Source organism: Amphiura filiformis, chromosome 15 (assembly GCF_039555335.1).
Source record: "Amphiura filiformis chromosome 15, Afil_fr2py, whole genome shotgun sequence".
Taxonomy (NCBI): domain Eukaryota; kingdom Metazoa; phylum Echinodermata; class Ophiuroidea; order Amphilepidida; family Amphiuridae; genus Amphiura; species Amphiura filiformis.
The window spans coordinates 57,236,101-57,261,552 of record NC_092642.1 but is presented as its reverse complement, the minus strand read 5'-3'; the positions used below and the strand labels follow the sequence as shown (position 1 = coordinate 57,261,552).

General features: G+C 36.2%; 1 protein-coding gene across 1 annotated transcript in view; it reads left to right on the top strand.

Annotated features, from left to right (window-relative positions):
• Positions 1 to 5,150: 5,150 nt before the first annotated feature.
• The window catches only part of LOC140171866 (coiled-coil domain-containing protein 171-like), a 53,735-nt gene continuing 33,433 nt past the window's right edge, over positions 5,151 to 25,452 (top strand). The window contains exons 1-12 of the mRNA XM_072195204.1: positions 5,151 to 5,261; positions 13,781 to 13,817; positions 14,013 to 14,224; positions 14,764 to 14,843; positions 16,022 to 16,196; positions 16,663 to 16,775; positions 18,289 to 18,377; positions 19,197 to 19,332; positions 20,720 to 20,812; positions 21,055 to 21,149; positions 22,713 to 22,778; positions 24,244 to 24,382. Of these exons, the coding sequence (XP_072051305.1) occupies positions 14,023 to 14,224; positions 14,764 to 14,843; positions 16,022 to 16,196; positions 16,663 to 16,775; positions 18,289 to 18,377; positions 19,197 to 19,332; positions 20,720 to 20,812; positions 21,055 to 21,149; positions 22,713 to 22,778; positions 24,244 to 24,382 (1,188 nt within the window). The 5' untranslated portion in view covers positions 5,151 to 5,261; positions 13,781 to 13,817; positions 14,013 to 14,022. The remainder of the gene's footprint in view (positions 5,262 to 13,780; positions 13,818 to 14,012; positions 14,225 to 14,763; positions 14,844 to 16,021; positions 16,197 to 16,662; positions 16,776 to 18,288; positions 18,378 to 19,196; positions 19,333 to 20,719; positions 20,813 to 21,054; positions 21,150 to 22,712; positions 22,779 to 24,243; positions 24,383 to 25,452) is intronic.

Genomic DNA, 25,452 nt, shown 5'->3' with positions numbered 1-25,452 from the left:
TCTTATATGTCTACTATTAGATATTTGACACATTCTTGATTGCCACAGGAAGTTTTGTACTTGCACTTGCAGAACTTCCCCCCCCAAAAAAAACCCCCCAACATGCACACATTGTGCATTAGGTTATCAGTTGCTTTAAACTTTGAGGTTATCTATTTCTTCAGGGTTGAGCTGCCACAACATTAAAATGCATAGGGATTATGTTATCTTACAAAATAAGAGCTGATCATCCGGACGGAAGGCAGTAGTTTATGAATGTCAGTGAGTTTCTTTGCATATTTTGGCCAACTTTCCAGTAATGTGAAATTCTGGTGCTAGTATATGGTTGTGAAAATGATTACCAGTATATAAATGTTTGTGAGATACTTTGTGCATATTTTAATACAACTTACCCATTAGAGCTATCCTAATTATGTATCACCTATATTCTTGCTACATAGCTATGTAACTCATCATTATTATTCACATATGAAATGTTTGTGTTGTTGTGCCCTAAGTATTGCCCCAAGTAATATATATTTGTATATTCAAATTTTTATTATAATAATATTTTTTAAATGAATGTTAGTAGGCCTATGATAAATTTTAAAAATTGATTAAATTTTATGGTAATGGGTTTAATACACCAAGATAATTATTATAAAGCGCATTTGGTTCCGAGCAGACATTTTATAATTCAAAGAATGGGCACTGATCAGCCTGGTGATGTTTGAAAAATATCATGTGCAAATTGTATTAATACAGACATAAGAAGTTTCCTTTCTTGAAAGGAATTTTTTTGCCCAAATTTCCAATGGATCAATTAACACATTTATTTTCATTGCATTACAAAATTGTAATATCTCTTTAACAAAAATGATTTTCCCTACAAATGAGAGCTTACTGGTTTATTGAAAAGGGTGTATTGAAAACATTTGCCACAAAATACCAATTAATGTAAAATGAAGGAAAATAGGCATTCCAATCCAGCACTGTTAATGTAGGCCTATTTATTGGTATATTTGATCAGCTGATTAAATCTTGGAATCCAAAGTGCTCATTTTTAAGTCACAAATACAGCCTTACTCAGCAAACACAAAAATATTTTACAGAAAATGTATGCCAGGGGTTATATAAATGGTATAAAATATTTTTCAGAAAACATTCTGTTATAAAATATTTTCTAAAAATGTTTACCAAAATATATTTTACAATAACATTTTGAAAACAATCTGGGGTTTAGATGCCTTTTAAACATATTTTTGTGTTTGCTGGATAGGTCATGATTTTCATAAAGTATTTTTAGATCATATAGTATACTATTACTATGACAGTGGTATTAAAACTGCACTTAGTGACACAGGAAATAAGTACAAGGCCATAATATGGCCAGGACTAAGTGGACACAAGTACATGTCCAGGCTATACATGTAGTAAATAAAAGTAGCCAGTTTCACTTCCATTATAAATGTTTAAGTGACATTGTGCCTTGTGAAAAATACCGGCGGAATAAATATTTTTCTTAACACAATTATATCTTGTGTTTCCTTTGCTGTGTACAGGTTCCAGATAGTATTGTCAGTTGAAAATTGGTTAACTAAACTAGCATTTTAATGTTCACTGCTTTCAGCTTTTCTTTTCAGTAAAAAAACCCAACCCAAATAGTCTAGTAGATAACCCCAAAATATATTGCCCTTATCGTACACTTACAGTCCTTATCGAGGACTCGCACTCACACTGCTTCTTTGTGCACTGTGCAGTAGGTTTATAACATTTGGCCCCAGGGGCCCATTCAAACTTTTTGAGTGCTTACCACTTTCAAGAGCCATACTTTTTTAAAGCTCCTCCCACTTTCAGAACTAGTAGATTTATACAAGTGCAGACCTGCCAACTGTCCCTCATTTTGAGGGACTGTCCCTCATTTGGGGTTTACCAAAGTGAAAATGAGGGACAGTCCTGTTTTCTGAAAATTTCAGTGATGGCAAATTTAATTGATGAAAATGATGCAAATTTCACTTTAAAATTTTCCTCAAGCATTCTCTTTTGTCTATAACTCTAGTTGTGATAAATTCAGACCTGCAAAACCTTCTCTGAATTCTGAAAGTATTCCACACCTCAAGTCTTTGAATTTGTCGGTACCTGGTTTGTGTACATGTGCAAGGTTTTGGTCTCAATGTCCCTCTTTCTGACTTTGGTAGGTTGGCAGGTCTGCAAGTGCATTTCAGTTCTGAATGATTGAACACTTATTGGTATTTAATAGGTTCATCACCTGTAAAATTTGATAATATCAGAATAATGTTGCTCATATTCAGAAATTTTATCCCCACAAAAATCCAATTCAGTGATTTCAGTCTCCTTAAAGCCATGTACGATCTTATAATATGAAATTGGTTAATTTTTTTCAAACCTGATTTTTTTCCATATTTGTAATGTTAAGACATGTCCCAACTTGCACCTAAATGGAATCGCCCAAATTTGTTGTCTTTGTAGGTCAACAGAGCAAAGTTCGACATATTATCATAATTTAAAAATTATGATAATACCGGTATGTCCTCCCATAGAACTGCGTGCTAAATGGCCAAAATAGTGGGGTTTCTTTCACTTTGCCTTGTTATTTCAACCTAAAATGGACAGCAACCCTTCCCATCAGTTATTACTAATATTATTTTAACATTTTGAGTAAAGAATAACAAAAATTAAAATTTGACGGAAATCGTATAGGCTTTACGGGGGTATTACACCCCTGCCCAATTTTGGGCCTTTTTGCATTTTTCTCAAAAATTAAAGCGCATTTGTGACAAGTAAGATATGTATATTATTATAGGGACAAGGACTACAACTACTGCACTCGAAATTTTATTTCAGCACAGACAACAGTTGTGGAGTTACAGCCAAAAATGAGGGAAAACCAATATTTGATCAATAAATCAGTGAACTACTTGCCTTGAGTTGCTGAATTTTCAGTGCAGTAGTTGTAGTCATTGCCCCTATAATATACATATCTAACTTGTCACCAATGCGCTATAATTTTTGAGAAAAATGCAAAATTAGGGACAAAATTGGACAGGGGTGTAGTACCCCCTTAAACCACTAAGGCTATAATTCACTATACATGTACATTAAGCGCCATAAATGTTACTAATGGAAAGCACATTTTCTGTCAAAAAGTATTTTTCAGCATCTCCCGCGCGGCACACCCAATTAATACTTAGCCCGTGTTCGTTGGCATTACTCAGTAAGTTGATGTAAGTCGTTGCGTCAACTTTACGAGTAATGCCAACGCGTACAATTTTGAGTAACGCTGACTCGATATCATTATGTTGGTCGCACTCATTTGAACTTACCGGTACTTTATTGAGTTGTTAGTTACAACTCAGAAAATGAAACTAGCCTAGGTTAGCATAATTTTCTAGAGGTGTGCTATACAAAATGTTGCACTGATTACAAAAATAAATATTTGAATACTGCTAATTGTGCAGAAAATGATCAAATTACGTGAATTAAGTAACAAAGTACCAAATTGGAATAACTCAAAACAATAAGTATACCAGTGACTTAATATGAACGAGTTACATCAACTTACATGTTGAGTTACAATAACTCAACTAATTGGTTCTTTGAACCTTGTTTATTTTTCTAAGTTCCCTGAACTTGAATTCAGAAGTTGGCATTACTTAAAAAGTTGACGCAACGCCTTACATCAACTTTTTAAGTAATGCCAACAAAGTTGATTAGTTGACGGAACTTTTGAGCTTTTTCAGCATTTTTAAGTTCGGATAACTAAAATGAATTTTGTTTTGGCAACTTTTACACTATTTTTGAGTTGTCGATGTCCAAACTTACTGCTTTTAAATTGCGCCAACAAGGCGCGAACAAGTCATTTCTATGAGTGTATTAGATCCCTAAAAAGTCCCCTGAAGATGAAAACGCCCGGTGAAAAGAACGTAAAGCTTTTCCAAATATTCAGTTTTTATATCTCCAAAACAGTTGTTGGGCCCAGTTTCTCAGTTCAATTGTTATACTCTGACGATACCGCAAGTTATAAAAATACATAAAGTACCTGATTTGCTGCCTTAGGACCGATCGCAGGGCCGGATTTACCATAGGGCCAGATGGGCCCGGGCCCTGGGCCCCAAATTTTTGGGGCCCCCAAAATTGCCCTGTACAGTGTGCATCTTCCATTTTAGCCGAAAAACACCATGTTTTGGGCCAAAATAGCCTACAAATATTGCAAAATTTTGTGCGCTTCGCGCGCACTGGCCTGTTGTATAGCGAAATTAGCTTTAATTTGGGCTTAAAGTCCAATTTTTGCGAATGTAACTTTCTAAAACGGGCGTTTGGGGCCTCTTAATTTTGGCCTGGCCCAGGGCCCCCAAAAAGGTAAATCCGGGCCTGACCGATCGTTATTTACGGCAGGGGGATTGGAAAAAATATTGACAAAAATATTCGTGTTCCCCCCTCGCGTCCGCTCTAACTTTCGGATTTTTTCCCGATTTCTCCAAGTGAATCCCCCCGCTGGTTCAACAAAAAATTTCGCGTTCCCCCCTCAAGACCCCCCTCAAATTTCGGGTTCCCCCTCAAAATGCCAATTTTCTGGTTTTACTGGAACTTTGCACGCGCGCGCGCAACTTGCTAAAGTTTTTACCCCGCCCCCCTTAGTGCCAAGTAGCGCGGGAGGGATTGCATTTGAAAAAAAAAAAAAAAAAAGAAACAACAACATTTAAATGAGGTAAGGGACTGTTCACAAACAAGCTCAAACACTTGTAAGGGGGGGCCTGATGCAAAAAAAAATTATCACGAAAATTTTTCGGGGCCCCCCTTTACAGACCTCGAAAATTTCAGGGCCCCCCTTTTTGACATGAAAATTATGGGTCAACCCCATAGAAAAGCATATAAACTCAATTTTTCCAGGAAAATTTGTGGTCATAGTTTGTTTCAGCCCCCCCCCCCCCTAGGAGGGTCATAAATTTTCAGGGCCCTTGCATCAGCCCCCACCCCTTATAAGTGTTTGTGAACGGTCCCTGGTAAATTCCATCTTTTTGTCTTACTATCTAGTTGCTGTTTTCTTTGTCCAAAACAATTGTGAGGTGACTCAAGAATTATACAACACTCTACATTTAGCCTGCTCAGACCCTACACTGCCTGACATGCAGATTGGAATGTAGCGCCCTCTTATGGTAAACGTGAAGCAATTTATCATGGCGGTCAAAACAAAAACAATCGGAAGTTCAAATCCTGGCCGTTTTTGTTGAAAAATTCTACATCCCATGCATTAGAGCAAGGTAAATATATCAAAAATCCATGCAGTGTTTATTGCAATGGGTATGTTTGTTAGAAACGATTTTGTATATTTACAGCTAGAGCAGGAACATTGTTGTCAATATTATTATATTTTGCGAAATTCGTGAATCATGATCATCAATTATTATTTTAAGCTTACCTACATACCTACATACAGTCAGTTGTAGAAAGTGCCATAGGCAGGCCAGTAACCAGGATTTGTTGTGGGGCTGATTTTGAAAAAGTGGACCTTCAAAATTTGGACCTTTTGGACTGGGGGTAGTGTAGGTTAGATACAGACTTTAAGGTACATATTTCGAGGTGCATAACAGACACAAAATTTGTGTCATAACAAACACCAAATTGGTGTCGATGACCTGACATGCATGCATTCTTTTGTGATGGTCTTTCAATTTGTGTCGGTGTCCTTGGCAGACTTGACTATGCTTCAGTGGTCATGAAAGGATTCAATAGATAACCTCTGCCCCACTAATCCCCAGCTATTGTCTGAAATTGCACCTCGGAAGATATATTATAACAACTCAGTCCCTCAAATGATAGTCATATAACGACCAAAAGATAAATGACTGACTATCATTGAGGACTGAGTTCCGCAGTCTAAGTGTAGGTATGCACTAGTGCCGTACTATTACGCTGACTTTCGTATTCGGCGAGGAGGACGATTTCGACCTCCTGGTTTGTTTACAAACAGAGAGGTAGACAAAAGACCGTCACGCTTGTCCAAACACTCAAGTATCAGAAGGATGGTCCACAATAGCGTGATTCACGTAACATGAATAGGGATTAAAAAGCTGTCACGTAGAACCATGTGCTTCTATTGTCCAATTTGCCATCAAGATTTCATATGGAAACAGTTCAGACCCAGTACAGGATCATGTCAGAAATTAATATTTTGTTCTGGGTCTGATTATTCGGACTAGGTATGCACGTAGTTCGCAAGGCAAACTTAAAAAAACCGGGCAAAACAGACGTGTCATTTATCGGTATGACATTTTCGTTATTGACGCTGCCCTATTTTAAGTTTGCACAGAAGAGGCATCTCAGTTTTAGTGCGTCGATTGTCAGTAAAATGCACATATACTCACTCTAAATTGTTCATCAAACTAATCCTGCGTTCCTTATGAAAAGAACCATATGCTGCATTGTATGTACAATCACCAAAAAAGATGAAAAACGCATCTAAAAAATTCGGTACGTGCAAGCTTACGGGACTTAAATCAAAGTCACAAAACAGCCTATAAACAAAGTGACGTCATCGCTTTGCCACAGAGCCAATGACGTAGCGCTGACATGTACCACGTGACATGCATCTGATCATGTGATATTTCATATTTGGCCGTGTGTCGTGAACTGGTGTTCTCAATAGGGTGGTGTTGTTTCATATTTTAGTAAAAAATGACTTATTTGTAATAAGCAAGCACCTTTAATCATTTCTAATGCCATCAAATTTGCATTCATTTTAAAGCCTATAGTGTCCTCCTTAATTTGATACCAAACTTAATATTCTGAGGTTTTTAATTAAAAAGTTGTAAGTAATTAAGTAAACGAAGACGCAGGGTGGTGCAATCCAATTGGGATACGGAATTGGGATACGGCACCATGTAAAGTCTATGGGAGAAATGAGCACTCTGCTCATCAAGGTTTTTCTATATTACAACAATGAATAAAGTCTTTAAGATACTGCCTAAAGGCCTAGAATGTACTCTTTAATTTGGTACCAAATTTGATGTTCTGAGATTTTAAATAAAAAAGATTTAATTAATTAAGTAAACGAAGATGACGGGTGGTGCAAAATTGGGATACGGCACCATCAGTTCATCATGGTTTTCTACATTGCAACAATGAATGAAGTCTTTAAATCTCTACTTTTATACTAAAGATCTATTTGTTTTGTGGTAATTTAATTAGTTGATTGATTAATTAATTAATTAATTAGTAAAATTAATTAAATTAATTATTAATTAATTAATTAATTTTAAATTAACACGGATCTTGGGACACCGAAATCTGAAGACAACCATCTCAGGTTTTTTGTAAACTGCCATAAATCAATTGTAATTGATTTTAACAGGCCTGTATTAAATAGCCATTGAATTAATTAATTTAATAAATAAATTATTAATTAATCATCTAATAAATAAATGAATTAATATTAAATAAATAAATGAATAAATATTAAATAAATAAATAAATAAATACCGGTAAATAAATAAATAAATAATAGCTACAGACCAAAATTTAATATTTGCTCAGCCTCATTCATAATATTGGAATTTTAAAATTGGACATTTAAAATAATATGCACACATTTATATTATAAATGATTATATTATAATTGCTCACTGCATGTGAGCTATTAAAGAGTGTCAAGAGTAAGAAAAATTCAGGTGAATTTGGTAGGGCTTGGTTGATGACGCAACCTCTCTGGATAGTATACAAAAGCAACTTTGCCCAAAAGTATTGCTAGGAAGAATCTGAAGTGAGTTAAACTTGTAGTTAAGGTAATACACTATTTTAAAGTGTTGCGATTTGGTAGTTCACAACATCTTGCGAATGGTAATGAGCTTCGCAAAATTGCATTGCTCATTTCCTTGCGGCGTGTAGAAGACTTCAAATATCACAGAAAAGCTTTTATAGGTCCTGTGGTTCTTGAGTTATGTTGTAAAGAGGGCTGAAACAACAACACTTTTGTAAAATGTACATAACTCATTAACAACAATAAATTAAGCAAGTTTTCAAAGTATATGATTTGTAGAATGAACTTTTGCAAAACATCAAAGTGTTATTCTTCAATAATATATTGATTTAGACAATAAAAATCGATTTTTTTTTTTTTGGCTTTTTCGACCAACAATATCGCAACGACCCTTAATACCTGTAGTTTTTACATGTTTGAAGTCAACACAAGAGATTGGTTCTTTTAATCTTTTTAAACTGAGCAAATTTTATGTCGGCATGTTTCGGTGTACAAATGACATCACACCACAGAAAGTACCCTATTTAGGTGTAAACTTATCAAAGTAAACATTTTTAGGATGGTTGTTGCTTGCATTTTACAAATGTATTAATGTTTTTAAGAATACACTAAGATTTTAGTATAAAGAGGCCCTTTTAGCAACTCAAGTATTATTTTTGTATTTTCCTCAAATTTTTATGGAAAATTTTGTAACGTGTCATTCCGTGTATCAAAAAAATACATCAAGTAGGGGTAACCCTATCAAAGTATACATTTTTGGGTGGGCTATTGCCTCTACTTTGCACCAATAAGGTTGTTTTTTAGATAGGTGCTATGGTTTGGATGTTACATGTTTTTCAGGAGGTGCTACTTTTTGACAACTTTTTCATGCATATTTGGATTTTTACCTGATTTAGACTTACCCCTACTGAAAATTAGATGCCATTTTTGGAAAGATTGGACTTTTTCCATTCAGAAAATGTTTACTTTTGCTATGATAGGATCTATAATTTGGAAGTTATGAATGTTTCAATGCAAAATGATGCGTGATCCTAGAAATTTACTAACGAAACGCAAAGGAACACCACTTCAAGACACACAGCCATTTACGGCATTAAAAGTTGAAGTTGCATTGAAATTGTGTGCTCTGGAAACTTATTTTTTTCTGGATTCATAATGGAGTATTAATTACAATTTCAGCCATGCACGTTTAGGTAAGAAGTACAACAACCCGTGTAATTAATATTATGACAAACATGCAGATATTTAAGCTTCTGGAGCCTTGTACTGTTTATTAATTGCTCTAATTGAAATTACGTTCACTCGCTTTCTGCAAACAGATCCTCCCATACCGTACTAGCAGAGCTAAGTACGGTATGGGTTCCTCGTACTAGGTATGCACGTAAGTGAATTCAAATTTGCCATCAAACTGCATCATTTTAAAGAAAGCCAAAACCAGGGCCAAAACTGAAAACCTTTTTGTCATAGCACTTTCCGTAGCAAAGTTACATCTTGTCAAAAAGATTGACTTTCATCAAAAAGATTCTGCTAGCAAAATTCCCCAAAAACAGCATTTCAGTGGTGTTTCTAGATCTTAGTCTCATGATTATAGCAGCTTTTTTTAATGGAACTGCTATCAAAATCTCTCTAAAATTCCATGTGCGATTGTCTTATCACCTTTAACAATCATATATTTGGGTCAAGTGAAGTATAGAAAACAGATTTATGTAGGTTTTCTTGACCAGCCTGTTCTTTTAAATTTCTATATGTAAAATAATAATAATAATAATAATAATAATTTATTCTTATAAAGCGCATTACAAACAAATCTCAATGCGCTTTTACAAAGCATACATAAAAGCATAAACACATGACAACAATATTTAAATATACAGCATTAAGATACGAACTAACATTTTAAAATTAACAAAGAAAATAAGTTGATGTATATTGCACAGTTACGTCAGAGGCGAGCAAAGGCGGGACAGTAGCATGTGAAATATACAACAATAAACATGCAAAATTCAAAGCAAAATAACACAAGATGCACATTTCAATACAAATATGTATTGTGTTCTAGGCGAATTTGGTTGACTAGCAAATGTGTTAATTAAGGTTTGTAAGTTTTTGCTGGCTCGCCATGATTCTAGCGAGTAGATTTCTTGCAATATTTGGCTTATTTACCATCCAAAAATATCCTTCAATATACCTGTATATCTTCCACATATCCAGCGCGGTCAAAAAAAGATTTAACAGGACTATCAGTTTTCCCAGCCATTTTGTTTACCCGTTGTTATCGACGTGACCCGGAAGCAACTGATTAGTCTCGACCCTAGAGTGCAATGTGGCTGTATCGCGAACCGGCTGTAAATGAGGTGGGTCACCTTGTGACTTACATTGTTTCATCACCGAACACGCTTGTCGGACGTAGGGGGGTCGATGGCTTGGAAATTATCTTTTAAGTATCAGAAATTCCAAGTTTAATTTACTTGGATACATGGAATAAGATTTATAACTATGATTTGGAGATCAGATATATGTGAGTACCAATTTCATATAAATTGACTGAATTGCAAAATAAATTGTTGAAATGTTTGAGCTGCGCAAAACGTTCGTAAAGTGTGTAAATCCCATTGACACACAAAATAAGCCAGTCTCTGTGTACAAATGGCATACACAAGACTGGCAAGCTCGGGTAGTGGGGCAGGTGGTATGCGCCGTAGTTCCAGTAACTGTAACCATAGACTCAGGTCCGTAGATGTCATTATGTTAAATGATATGACTGAAGTCTTGCTGGCAAGACTAGTATGGGCCGTGGATTCTCTAAATTCAGTAAATTTCCATCGTCAACCGTGTCCGTGTATTCGTGTAATTGAATGGGATTATTTTGAAATTTTAAAATGCTTGAAATGTGAATAAATAATATAAATACAAGCTAAAACCGTTGGGGTTCAATAATGAACCCCACATAACTAACTGAGTAAATGGAAAATGCCATACGGGATGATACGGCCGAGCGGTTTGCCGGCTCTCTCCGACCATCATGCCACTCGCCGCTTGTTGTGGGGGGGCAGATTTTAAGTGGACTTTTTTTTTCCAAAGAAAATTTGAACCTCTTTTGGTGAGACCACCCACTAAATTTTTACTTTTGCATCAAGGTTTAGTTTTGCATCATGGTTAAAAAGTTGCCAAACACTTTGGAGTCAAGGTTTAATGTATTGGAAGGAGGGCAGGGGTTCGATAAATGAGGGAAATTATGGGGTAAAAAACAAGGTCAAAACTACTTTTTGAAAACACTTGAGAGAAAATGATCATTTTTTTAGGGAGGTTTTGTCTCGAAAAATAATTTTAAAATAATCGTAAAAGCAAGAAACGTACCTTTATAAAATAATTCCGTCACATGAAAAGATGATCAGATGAGTGAAAAGTTGCAGACATTTTGAGAAATATATGGGAATTTTCTCAGAAAAATACATCACGTTTCTTGAGACATTTGGCATCTTGATAAATGCAGAATTGCGTCACGCAGTAAAAAGATGTCAAACGCGCTTGAAAATGCATGATTCGCTGGCGTAAATTACCGTCAAAACGTGCGTACATGTACATCAAGCAATTGAATACCTGAGTGGAAGAAGGGCCCAACTCCAATTTTTTACAAAAATGAGTTAGACCCAGCATTTTATTGCCAGCAGACTGTTCATCCTTGTGTGTGAAAGATGAGCCAAATCCCTCTCTAGATAGTCTTCCAGGTACACTTAATCGTGGTTTTCATGGAAGAAAGGCCCAACTCCATGTTAGGCCCTTCTTTTATTCATCCATGAAATCTGCTTTTCAAATTTCACTACAATAAACTTTCTTGCTAACATATTACATGCTTCTACTTGTGCAATTAATGGATAATTTCTGTAGCTAATTATAATACATCTGCTTACGGAACTGGCACTTGCAGTATATTAGTGGAATTCAGCTCGTATTAAGACCTGTGCCGTTGCCATGGAAACATCATATAATTTCGAATGTATGTAATATTGTATGTTCATGTATTAAAGGTCCCCTGAAGATGAAAACATTCTGCCTATAAAACTTTTCCAAATATTAAGTTTTTTCTCAATACCTCAAAAACAGTTATAATGGAGTTGGGGCCCTTCTTCCACTCAGGTATTCAATTGTGCTACACCAAAGCTTCGGAGCTGGTATCACCGGTTTTGCATCAAGCTCTTTTACGTCAAAATTAGCTATAAAAACGTGAATTTTGGATCAAAATAAAGCTTGGGTGGTCTGAAAGTCGGGTTCGCCCCTTTTTTGACCAAAAAGGCATTAAACCCCATATTTTTTTAGCTTGTTACACTCGCAAAAGGGACTTTTTGAGTCAAAAGGGACTTTTGGGGATGGGGGCATTCACCCCCTGCAGCCCCCTACATCTTTCTACCGCTGGTGTAGAAAATGATGAATATCTCCCGTCATTTTTGGTTTCTAAAGAAGCCAATTGTAATGCTTGCACTTGATGTGTGTTGAAAGAACTTGTTAGTCATAAGCATGCGTATTGACAAACAACTGTGCGTTTTGAAATCAAAAACTAACAAAAATTCGGATTTTATATACATGTGCAGAACAAAAAAAAATGACTGTTTGTTAGTTTGTTTTATTTCTTTTTTGCCTGGGTTACTCATTCAGTGGATGTTTTTAGTATCCTCTGTTCTTCCATGAGGCCCCAGGGGTCACATTAAAATATAGCGTGCATCAAAATACACTTGTATAAAAAATACATTAAAATCATTTAACAAAATATTTGAATACAAATGTGCAAACTAACCCATATTTACAATTATAAAATAAATAACCAACACAGCTCATCAAATTTAAATACAATTACAAAGCACTTTTAACAAATATAAAATTCAAAATTCAGAATTAGCAAGCAAAAACCCAACAAAACTTTTTTCAGCAAAAGAAAAGATTTTAGATGTTCATGATACTAACCAAAATACTACATAAAAGGCATGTTTTTGGAACAATAGGCAGTTAAACACATTTCACAAATTATAAAACAATTAAAGATTTAGAACATACTAAAAATTAGGGTTGTTGAACTTGTTGTCGACAAGGCTGTTGTCGACAATATTGTTGACAAAGCAATTTTTCCCAGTTTTCCCGATTGTCGACAAGCATGGGCTAATAATTATCAACAAAGACTAGTCATTAAAAATATTAGAGATAAGCTTAAGATTACAATTATTGACCATGAAATAACTTCTAGGTATATAAAAAGAAAGTAATAATTGAGTAACATTACAATGATAGGGTGGATCAATAGACTTCATTTTGTAATGGCGAGTTACCGATGATTATGTGTATTTGACAGTAATATTTTTATGTAAATACACGACACATAATGTGATCTCTGAACGTAATATTTGGACTTTATTGATGTATTGCTTTGTCGACAACTTGCCAACATCGAATCTTGAGATTTGATGATTGTCGACAATGAAAATTCTACTTGACAACAACCCTACTAAAAATTGATATACATGTTAACATGTAGTAAGAAATTTCATCAGCATTTCAATTATTAAATATACACATTTGAAAACTAAAATGTTCATTCGTCAACCCTCCAGCAGCCTGCAGGCTTAACACGGTACTAGCGCAGTGTAGACCACAGGTAGAGGTACCGGTAGTCTAAAGCAGATAATGTACCAGGTCAGTGACCAGGCTATATTTAGCCTTAGTACCTCGGCCCATGCAAAACTATTAAACAAAATGGCCATGCGTGGCTATTGAAGAACTAGTGGATTCAGCCTGAGCCTACCATCATGGCGATTTCTGCCATGAAGATATCGGGGTGATGACTCTGGTTTCAACTTTTCCAGCCCCCCCCCCCACCAAAGTATTTATGAACACTCCCTTATCATGCTATGAAAACAGTTTACACTGGAGACACCCTATGGCACTTCCTACGACTTGAGAACATTGGCTTCCTGTTGACACTCCTATGAGTAGAGAAACCACATAAATCATGTGTACACATGTGTTTTTTTTCAGAGATAAATATCATTCTTCAAGTTCAAACAAATTAATACTGTAAAAGTCAATATTTTCGCGATTTTGAAGATTTTGTCAATTGCGCGAGAATTAAATTTCGCGGTTTTGATATTGATACAATAGAAACCTAATGCAAAAGGTTATTTTCATGAGTTTTTATTTTCGCGATTTTTTGTCCACTCGCGAAATTCGCGAAAATAAAAACCTCGCGAAAATTTCTACTTTTACAGTAATCACATGTAATGGAGACAGCTGGTAGCACCCTAGACTGGCCGGGATCAGAGTTTTCAGCCAGTGAGTTATTCAGAGACCGGGGATTGATGCGTACATCATCATCACTTACAGATGAAGTACCAAGACTAACCGTGGATGAAGTACAACAATTGAGGGCGCAATTTAAACAGCTGCAAAGTGACAGCAATCATGAAGCAGGAACAGAAAATGGTAATTAAGGATATGCAACATGATCGCATTAATTTTTAGAAATGTTTTTATGCCTGCACTGTGAGGCAAACTGTTTTTGCAATGTCTGTTTGTCCAACCATCTGTGTCTCAACGCAAGGGCTTAGCCAGCCAGCCGTGTAGATACACACCCATGGCCTATACTTTGTACACAAATCTTAAATTTACACACCCAGTTTTTTTAATTTATACACCCAAACCTTGACTTAACGTTTATGTGTGATGGCTGCTCTGGGTAAAGATTAAAATTTGTTCATCCTATCAACCCAGAAAATTAAGTGTATAATTTTCATCCCTATTTGACTTCGCATATTTCTTCTGGAGTGGACCATTTATTAGAGGGGGCGTTAATAAGAGAGAATACAGCAGATTATTTGTCGGTCAGTATTAAATCTAGATGGTTTTAAGCTTCCCCAAAAGTCACTAAGACTAACTTTTGTGGCCTGACAGTAAAGTTAACAAAATGTTTTGTCTTTTTGTGTTATGTATAATGTAAATGTTGTGTGTTTGTTTCCATGAAGATAATGCAAGTCTTCTACGACAACGTATCAACAAGCTAGAAAAGGACAAGTTGGAGTTGACAACAAACTTAAATGATGAGGTATGGAAAAAAAAACTTGAGTTGATATTTGGAGACAGTTAAGAAACACATTTTGATTCCCTGTGATAAAGTATATTATTAAAAAAATGTCCAATGCAGCTTTCTTACACATGTACTTTTAATATACCGTACTCCTGTTTTGAGGGCAGAAGAGCCGATTGATTGATAACTCACTTTGCGAAAGTGATGTTGGTTTTGTTTGTGAATAATTCTAAAATCTTGACTAAGGCTGGCATTTTCGGGCGGGCTAGCGGGTACCCGCCCGAGATTACATTACCCGGGTAGGAAATACCCTCCCCGGGTACCCGAATTAAAAAAATAATAATTAAAAAAAAGATTTTCAAGATGTTTTGTATTTTTAATATGAAAATTGATAATTTGTATTCATGTCATAGTCTATTAATGATTTCAAAATGCATTGAATTTGAATTTGAATTTTTTTTTTTTTGTTGCAATTTTGGTATCCGGTTACCCGCCCGAAAAATTCGCCTGGGTACCCGGGTACAAAATTACCCGAAAATGCCAGGCCTACTCTTGACCAACATGGCTGATCATGTGAAATGTATTTGACTCACCATCTAGTACTATCCGGTTGCTAGTGAATTATAATTATCAACTGCAAGAAAGAGAAGTAACTCAAAACAATGAATCATATAGATGAGTTGACCTCAATGTTTATCAACAAAGGCAAGGGACTGGTATATCTATATGCTTGAGTGAATCCCATGCAACCACTGCACTATTCAATAGCCTCATTGTGGTGTGGCGGGAGTTTTAAAAACACAAGTCCTAAACAAAATATGATGCACACGCATACTGCCAGGCAAAAAACAAAGGAAATTGTGATGATGGAGGTCCGGATAAGAGAGGTTGGACTGTACTTTGGTTCCAAATTATTTCTTGTAACCCTACTTGCAAAAAGCACAACCCCAACACACAGACTTGTAACGAGTCATAACTTATTGAGACTCCACTTTTCAAAAATGGAATGACTCGACTCTGATCTTGAAATTGTACAGCGACTCAAGTCATTTGACTCAACTGGAGCTATTGCTAGAATTGACCATGAAATGACTTGACTCGTTATGACTCTGCGGCAACACGCATATCAAAAATTTAGTACCATCCTCAAGAGTTGACAGTTACATTTTATTTGCATTTTTCTCAACCAATTTTAGACGAGCAAACTTCAAAGCCAAGTAGCTAAACTACGAGCTCAAGTTGAGGAAGGGGAGGTGACAAGACAAAATCTAGAATATGAATTGGCTGTGGCAAAGAAATCAACGGGTCAAGGAAAGAGAAACTTGAAAGAGAAGACAAGTGAATTAAATGGCATCATAGAAACATACAAAGGTTGGTCTATCTTGTGCCTTAAGAATGGGTGGGTTAAAATGGAATGTGACCTAGTGGTGTTTGTACTCAAATATTGAGACAAATAAAGGGGGAAAATGTCCCAAAACTTTTGTTTTGATACACTTATTGGCCTTGACTCAAGAACCACGAAACCTGTGGAAATATGAATGCGATAGTTGGCTTCCTTGACTCATTTTATACAAGATCAATATATTAATATTAGGAAGTACATATCAGATTTTAATTAAATGGCTAAATCTGGAAAATAGGGCACCTGCCATTCCACTTGCCTTAATATATCAAACTTAGGGATTTCCATGTTTGTAATATTGAAATTTGTGAATTTGCCAGGAATATTTCACGTTCAGGTGCAAAAGTTGATACTCTTTATTGTGCTGATGATGGAGAGCATTGAAGACTTGTTAAAAGAGCATTCATTCATTGCCTTAATCCCTTGTTTATGTAGATAAGATTGTTGATTTGAAGCAACAAGTGGATGATTTGCAACATGCCCTAGAGAGTCAGAAGAGAGTATCGGAGGAACTGGATGGGAGGTATCAGCACAAACTAGAGGAAAAGGTAAGGACATTACAACATGGTCTAGAGAGTCAAAAGAGAGTATTGGAGGAACTGGATGTGAGGTATCAGCACTAACTAGAGGAAAAGGTAAGGACATTACAACATGGTCTAGAGAGTCAAAAGAGAGTATCTGAGAAACGTTAATGGGAGGTATCAGCACAAACTAGAGGAAAAGGTAAGGTGCGGCAGGCAATCAATAGAGCTTGCATAAAGAATACTACTACTGATTCCAGAAAAATACAGAACTTATATGTGACCCGCTCCCACAAAACCAGACATAAGTCACTAATTTTGAAAATTCAGTTTTTGATGTCATCATTTAGTATAGGTTTTTAGCTTTCATTTGATACCAAAATTATGTTTCTAGGATATGTGGTCCTCATTCTACAGTCTTTCAACAGGAAGGGGAGAAGCGACACGTAAAGAAAAGGCAAATGCAAGAAAAATGGCTTTAAAGTTTGTAAAACGCTATGTTAAGGACTTGGTGTGGCTCAGAAAATGCTAGATTTGGGTGTTTTAGGCGTAAAAGAATATTTAGTTTACAATGGTAGGTTAAAGTCAACATAGTAAGGAATAAAAAAATAATAAAAAATGAAAAACAAAATCTGTAAGGTTTTTCACCCCTTTCCCAACTTTGACTCGCTGTATCTCGAAATGGCTGATTGCAACTTTTGGCGGGTTTCGTCAAAGCGGGTTGCATATTTTTGGATTTAAAAACAATGTTATCCTGTTTTGCCAAATGAAACAGGTAAATTTGATACCTGTAATTTAGTTAGTTCTAACTGGCAATAAAGGTCAAAGTTTAATATTTGACCAATTTAAGGGATTTTTATGTTTTGATGAATCCAAGTGTGTGAAAATATTAGATCCAAAACATAATAATGATAAAATTGGATGCTTTACGCCTAATATTTATTGGTCTCGCTTTGAGTTTTAAAATATTGGGCTCAACTATGTCTCGTCCAATATTTTAAAACTCATAGCTCAACCAATAAATATGGGCTCAAGAGATCCAATTTGATATCAAAATTACAATTACAGTCACAGAATTCAAAGACTTCGCACAAGTCTAAGCATTCAAATGTTTGAGTGTAGGCTAAAATTTTGCTCATAATTTTAATATTTTATGTTTTTTTAAAAATAATTGGTTATAGAAATTCCAAAAATTAGTCTTTGTACAAGAGTTTGGGCTTGATTGTCACAGCATACAAAAAACACACTAAAAATACTGTCATGTTCTTGGTCCTATGTTACAAAAACTGGACAATACTAAAATTTGACTTTTATTACTCCCCATTCCAGAAAAATACAGAACTAATTTTTTGGATTAAAAATATTATCCTGTTTTGTATTATCCTGATTAGGGCTTAGGTTATAGCTTAAAACTAAGTTATTGGGTTTTTGGGCCAAATAAATTAATGAATTGGTAATCACTTATCATTTGTTATCAGTAAGAATTTAGAAGTTGTAATTTTTTAAACTTATTTGATTGATTCAATACAATTTGGTACAGGATGGTCTCCTAGCAACATGCCAGGCTGAAAGGGATCTCTTGACGACGGAGAAAGAACAGCTACAACATGTCTTTCAAGAACAAGAAAAGTGAGTTGAAAAATTGACAAAAACAAAACAAAACCCAATAGTGCTGAAAATGTGAAGCACCATAATTATGTGTTGCAGTGAGTGTCTAACACAGGCTAGTCCATTTGAAGTCCATATACCCACTATGGACGACATAAGATTCCTACACAGGTGGTGTAGAGGTAACGGTGGTGTAAAATCTCCTCTTTTAAGCTGAATTCCCCTTTTTTTTGGAAATTTCTTTGAGGCCAAATTTAAGCTTTTTCTTTCATTTTCAGTGCTTTTTGTCTTTTTGGAACAAAGTTTCTCTTGTTTCAATAGAGGTCACTCACCCGTGAGGTGACCACATATGAAATTCACACTCCCTGTGTGGAAGAGTAAGGTCATATCTTCTATAAGGGGAGTATGGCTTTCAAATGGCATTGTCCAATTTGATTCTCTTCAAGTTGCTTTTAGTTTGATCTTACAGGATATGTTAGATCATCTAAGTTCTACAAAATGCAAAAATCTGATTTTTAATAATTAAATTAAATTATATAGTGTGTCTCGTCTCAAGTACGCCATGTTGGATTTCGCATTGATGGATTTGTATCAGTTTGTTTATGCAGTTGCATTGCCAGCGTACGGATAAATCACCCTTTTACGTGCGTGTACCAAGCCCCACAGGATTAGGTTGGCACACACGATTTGAATCTGCCACTGCAAAATCCAACATTACGTTACTCTCAACTTGAGACGAGACACAATATAGAACCGTCAAGCATTCTCTGCAAGAGAACAAAGCATTGTTGCTTTATCTGAAATGTTTGATCGATGATTTTGTTGTTGTAATCTATGTAGTATATATGCTGAGGCTCAGGAAAAGCTAGCTGAGCTTGAGACGGAACGAGACATTCAGACGGACACAGTGAGACAACAGCTGAATGACCTGGAGTATGCAGCAGAAAAGGAAACAAGACTGAAGAAGGAACTTGAAGTAAGTCATATGCTACAAATACCTCTTTTGTCTGCACTTGTCTGAGTGGCAGGGTCTTAGCTAGCCACCCGTCTGGCCGTCATTTTAGATGGGGATTTAGCTCCTGGGACGGGCAAAATTAATGCCTTCGACAGGTGCTATATTATAAATTGTTTGTTTTGAAAAGCTAATTGACCTTTTTAGTAGACCCAATTTGTAGAATAAGGCCATATCAGCACATATTTAAACTCTTTGAACCCCCAATGGGCTATAGACGTCTGGTAAATGTTTTAAAGGTCAAATTAGGACAGGCAATTTTTTTCAAATGACGGGCAACCCTCAATTTCTAGCTAAGACCCTGCTGAGTGGTCATAATAATTACGCAATAGACCTTTTCAAATTGACTCATTCCGATTAAATCTGAAACACGCTTATAAATCGGTACCTCTTCAGCATCACATGCAGTGCAAAGTATCAATGCGTAACATGAAAGACACGATCAAGTGTGTGGTATGTCTTGTGTGAGAGACTGATGTTTACGTTGCCAAGTGCTAATTTGACCAAATCTATTAAAGTGCTGAAAAATGACAAACATTTGTACTTTTCTTTCCATTTCTGTCATATTGTGAAGTGCCAATGACATGAGGTGTTAGTTCAATATGTTAGAATATTTTATTTTACATGATGACCCCATGTTGACATTGGCTAAATAAGCTGTATTCATGACATTTCTTGTCCACCATTTTGACCTCCTAGCTTACTGAATAAATATCGCTCGCTGCACCTGGTTTTCCGATCTTGATTTGAAATGCTTTATAAAAAGGAACTTTCAGAGATCTGCCATTGAGGACAAAAAAAATCTTCAAAATGAAAAATGGTTGATAAATTGGGGAAATATCCTTAAACCATTATCTTTTAGAATCAACAAAATATGAAGAAAATTTTATGTCTGTGTTTGAGTTCATGTCCCCTATTGGATTTGCATGGATGGCTAGTATGCCCAGACATAAAGAACTAAGATTTGGATAAATGTCCCTTTGAATGTTCATCATAGATTGATCCTGGCAACATTTTATTGAATACACCAAATTAGCCAGGTATGAAGCCTTGAAGTCTATAGATAAAAGCAGGCAGGCCCTCTATTGACACAAATATTTAATTAATTTTGTTTGCGGTATTCTTATGAATGTGCTTAAACACCTTGTGATCCATTTTGGGTGTAAGGGGCTGTATAAAAGTATGCTAATATTATTATTAAATAAGGTATCAAGATGTGTAAAGTATAATTGGGGTTCTTTTTGCCTTTTCAATTTGAAACTTTGATGCAAAGAATTTTGTCGACTAATAAACAGAGTTGTTACTTTTTTAATGTGTTTATTAACCAACCATGTGTTTTGTTATTTCACAGGCAGCAATTATCAAAATCAAATCGATAGAGGAAGGTATAGAAGCAGAGAGAGCTGCTCACCTGGAATCCAAATTCAACTCAGAAGTCGTACAGGTAAACAGAGAAACACAATTGACAGTAATCCTGGGGTTAACCTTAGCACAGGAGGAAAATGCAATCAAGGTATTTGCGGCCGCAATTGCCTTGTTTTGGATGCAATTGCCTTGAATTACATGCATTACTAGCTGCTCAATGGAAACAAAAGTGTTCAACTTGATTCAGCTTTGAAATTTAAAAAAGGTTCCAGTACCTTGAGGAAGTTAATTTGCTTTCTTGTCTATACTTCTTTATTTCAGTTGAGAGTTTGTGATTTGGACGGTGCATTGGAAGTTGAGAAGGCTGCTAACACACAGGCTGATCTTAAAATGCAAACAATGCAGCGGCAAATCAAGTGAGTTGCAATCCATCGATTGAAATCTGTACAAAGTCTGGAGTTGTGAATGAAAAACTGCTAATAGAACTGCTGTAGCTTTGTCTTGATTGTGACTAAATGATAAAGGTTGCATTGTAATAGGGGCAAGCAGGTCAGCTTCCCCCTGTGAGAAGTCTTGACCTATGGGATGCCGGCAACCCGGATATTTAAGATTATTAGGCCTTTTTTGTACCTTTCAGCCCATTATAGACAATATTTGTCAAGCCCCCCTTAAAATTTTTCTTGCTCTCCCCACTTTGCCCATCCCTGAAAAAGTCCTGGGTGTGAGGGTGTTGTGTAAATACTATACTAACCCTGTATTTTTGGCATCCTGTTTTAATGGGACAAAGACACAATGGCATTTGGGTATATACCCTGACATTTTTGTTGTGGTATCACAACAGATATTTATTATTTATACCATTCGGTCCTTAGGCCTGGCACAACCCAATATTGCAAAAGCAATAGATTAAAGGGGAGTCCAAAACATCAAAAACAGCAAAAATTAAAAGAATAATTAAACCAAAAACACAGAAAAACAAACACGAAACATAACAATGGAACTGGCTAGCCAAGATGGGCACAGAGGGCTGACTTAATGTCCTCAGGGAGGTAGTTCCAGAGTGTCGGGGCATAAGGATAGAAGGATTTTTGGCACAAGGTCAGACTACAGAAAGGAGGAACGATGGCACGGGAGAAGTCAAAGGTCATCTAGGGGTCATTTGAGGTCATAGCACAAATGTGATGCGATCAAGCAAAATCAGTTGGAACTCGGGAATATTAATGCTCACCTCAAATGATAAGAAAAACTAGAATTGGTTCCAGTGAAATCTAACGTACGAAAAAGGACAAACATTTGTTTCTTTCTTTCCATATTTACTATCAAATTGTGAAAAACAAAGTAGATGAAGTTTAGCTCAATCTGCTAGGAAAATATATAAACCAATGACCCCATGTTGACTTTTAAACCCCATGTGTCAATTAAACTACCATTAAAGTGACTTCACTTTTTATACAGGGATTGAATACAAGTGTCGCGCCCCTGGTTATTAATCTCTTTGTTTACTGCCAGTGGCGTACCGTGGCCGCCCCAACCCCGGGGGGCTGAAGAAAATTCAATTTTGCAGCCCCTTCCTCAACAGCCCGAAAAGGTTGACCCAATTTTTTTCTTGGTCGTTTGAAAAAGTTAGCGCCCTAAAAGCAGCACATTTTGATGTATAGTACCATTTTTTCAAAATTGTTCATGCTTAATCTAATTTTTCCGCCCTTTTTATTTACTAATTCTTTTTGCCGCCTTTCGTTTTTGCCGCCCCTGTTTTTGCGGCCCCTTCTTCTTCCGCCGCCCCTTCATTTTGGCCGTCCCCTGCTTTTACCCTGGGGGGCTGGCACCCCCAAAGCCCCCCAAAAAAATATGCGCATGACTGCACAACTCCCATCATTTACCTACTGCAAGAAGTGGCAGATGCTCCATAATTGAATTATGACACCTGTAATTGTAATATCTATTTTTGTATAAAATGTACATTTTTGTTTGCATGATAGGGAGTTGGAAGGTGCTCTTAGAGAGGAGAAGGAAAGTCATAGAAGAACTGAAGCTGAACTGGAACAGTAAGTTACAACTTGACACTCAATGATTTAGCTCAATATTGTAGATATTGCCTGGCCGGGATATTTTAGAGCCAATTTTTTTGCAATGAATTAGACTTAAAGAGTCTGTACTCCAGGCAAAATTGTGTACCTCCAGATTATTATGCTAAAAGCCACAATTTCTCTGTGTTACAAAATTTACAATCTGTGCTACAAATTGGACGATTTCCGTGATTTTCCATTTTCCACAATAAAGCACTGAAAAGTTAAAACAAACATGTTTTAAAAGTGTATTTTGTCTTACCTTTTACTGTAGTATGGCCAGAATCTTGCATTGTAGGCCTAGAATTAATGCTAGAATGGATTGTTTAATGGTTGATTACTGCTAAATAATTGTTTTATTTTGCAAATCAACACAAAAATTAGAAATTTTACACAGTTTTTCACTATTTTCAAAATTTCCGTGAGCAAACCCCGAATTCTGTGAATTTTTCTGTTTTTCCGTATCACGGAAAAATTGTGGCTTTAATTATGCTGTACACCCAGCAAACTTGGATTTTGGATGTGTGATGCATTGTGTGCTACTTGCATAAACCTTGGTAATGATTATGCTTTAGATATTATGCTTTTATACGCTGTCTGGAGTTATTAGTGAAAAGGTTGAAGGTCAAAGGTCAAGATTTGGGTTCCACATAGGTCAAAACAGAAAGATGCTCCAGCCGATTTTGATGAAAATTGTTTCAAATTGTTTATCTTATCAGATACATGTTTAAAATAGGCTAACCTTAAGGGATCCAAAATGAGCGTTTATTATGTTTTCGACAGTATTTTTGTGGGACATGAGAGCACCTCGGACCTATCGAATTGCATTCTGAATACTGAAGCATGTCTTTCTGATATCAAATAATTTTCATTTTTGAAAATCACAATATAATACAAATTTTATGACAAATTATAAAAATTTGATATTTTTCAAATTTTTGATATATAACAGTCCTCGAAGTAAATTATATAAATCTAATGATATATTCTTAAAGTGTATGTAGCAGGAGGAAAAGCCGACGGTCAATTGAAAATTTTGACCTTTCATATTGAAGATATGGATTTTTCCCCAAAAAGACCTTATTTTTTTGGTGTTTTGGGAAAAAAAATCCATATCTTCAATACTGAAAGGTCAAAATTTTCAATTGATCGTCGGCTTTTCATCCCACCTACATACACTTTTAAGTATAAATCATCAGATTTATAAAGTTTACTTCAAGTACTGATAAATATCAAAAATATCAATTTTAATGATTTGCCATAAAATGTGTATTAAATTGCTAATTTCAAAAATCAAAATTATTTGATATCAGAATGACATTCTTCGTATTCAGAATGCAATTCGATATGTCTGATGTGCTCTGATGTCCCAAAATAAATACTGTCCAAAAGTTCATACCCCAGCCCTTAAAGAGGTTGATATATTTAATATTGTACTTTACAGCTTAAATATTGAGCATGCATCAGTGAAAGGTCAGTTGACAGCCGAGTTAGAGAACAAGCATGCCATGATAGGCAACCTGTCTAAGCAACTACAGCTACATCAGGGCAACTTTGATGAACTCAAACAGGAGCTGTCAAAGGTAAGCATGCCATGATAGGCAACCTGTCTAAGCAACTACAGCTACATCAGGGCAACTTTGATGAACTCAAACAAGAGCTGTCAAAGGTAAGCATGCCATGATAGGCAACCTGTCTAAGCAACTACAGCTACATCAGGGCAACTTTGATGAACTCAAACAGGAGCTGTCAAAGGTAAGCATGCCATGATAGGCAACCTGTCTAAGCAACTACAGCTACATCAGGGCAACTTTGATGAACTCAAACAGGAGCTGTCAAAGGTAAGCATGCCATGATAGGCAACCTGTCTAAGCAACTACAGCTACATCAGGGCAACTTTGATGAACTCAAACAGGAGCTGTCAAAGGTAAGCATGCCATGATAGGCAACCTGTCTAAGCAACTACAGCTACATCAGGGCAACTTTGATGAACTCAAACAGGAGCTGTCAAAGGTAAGAATGCCATGATAGGCAACCTGTCTAAGCAACTACAGCTACATCAGGGCAACTTTGATGAACTCAAACAGGAGCTGTCAAAGGTAAGCATGCCATGATAGGCAACCTGTCTAAGCAACTACAGCTACATCAGGGCAACTTTGATGAACTCAAACAGGAGCTGTCAAAGGTAAGAATGCCATGATAGGCAACCTGTCTAAAGCAACTACAGCTACATCAGGGCAACTTTGATGAACTCAAACAGGAGCTGTCAAAGGTAAGCATGCCATGATAGGCAACCTGTCTAAGCAACTACAGCTACATCCGGGCAACTTTGATGAACTCAAACAGGAGCTGTCAAAGGTAAGCATGCCATGATAGGCAACCTGTCTAAGCAACTACAGCTACATCAGGGCAACTTTGATGAACTCAAACAGGAGCTGTCAAAGGTAAGCATGCCATGATAGGCAACCTGTCTAAGCAACTACAGCTACATCAGGGCAACTTTGATGAACTCAAACAGGAGCTGTCAAAGGTAAGCATGCCATGATAGGCAACCTGTCTAAGCAACTACAGCTACATCAGGGCAACTTTGATGAAACTCAAACAGGAGCTGTCAAAGGTAAGCATGCCATGATAGGCAACCTGTCTAAGCAAC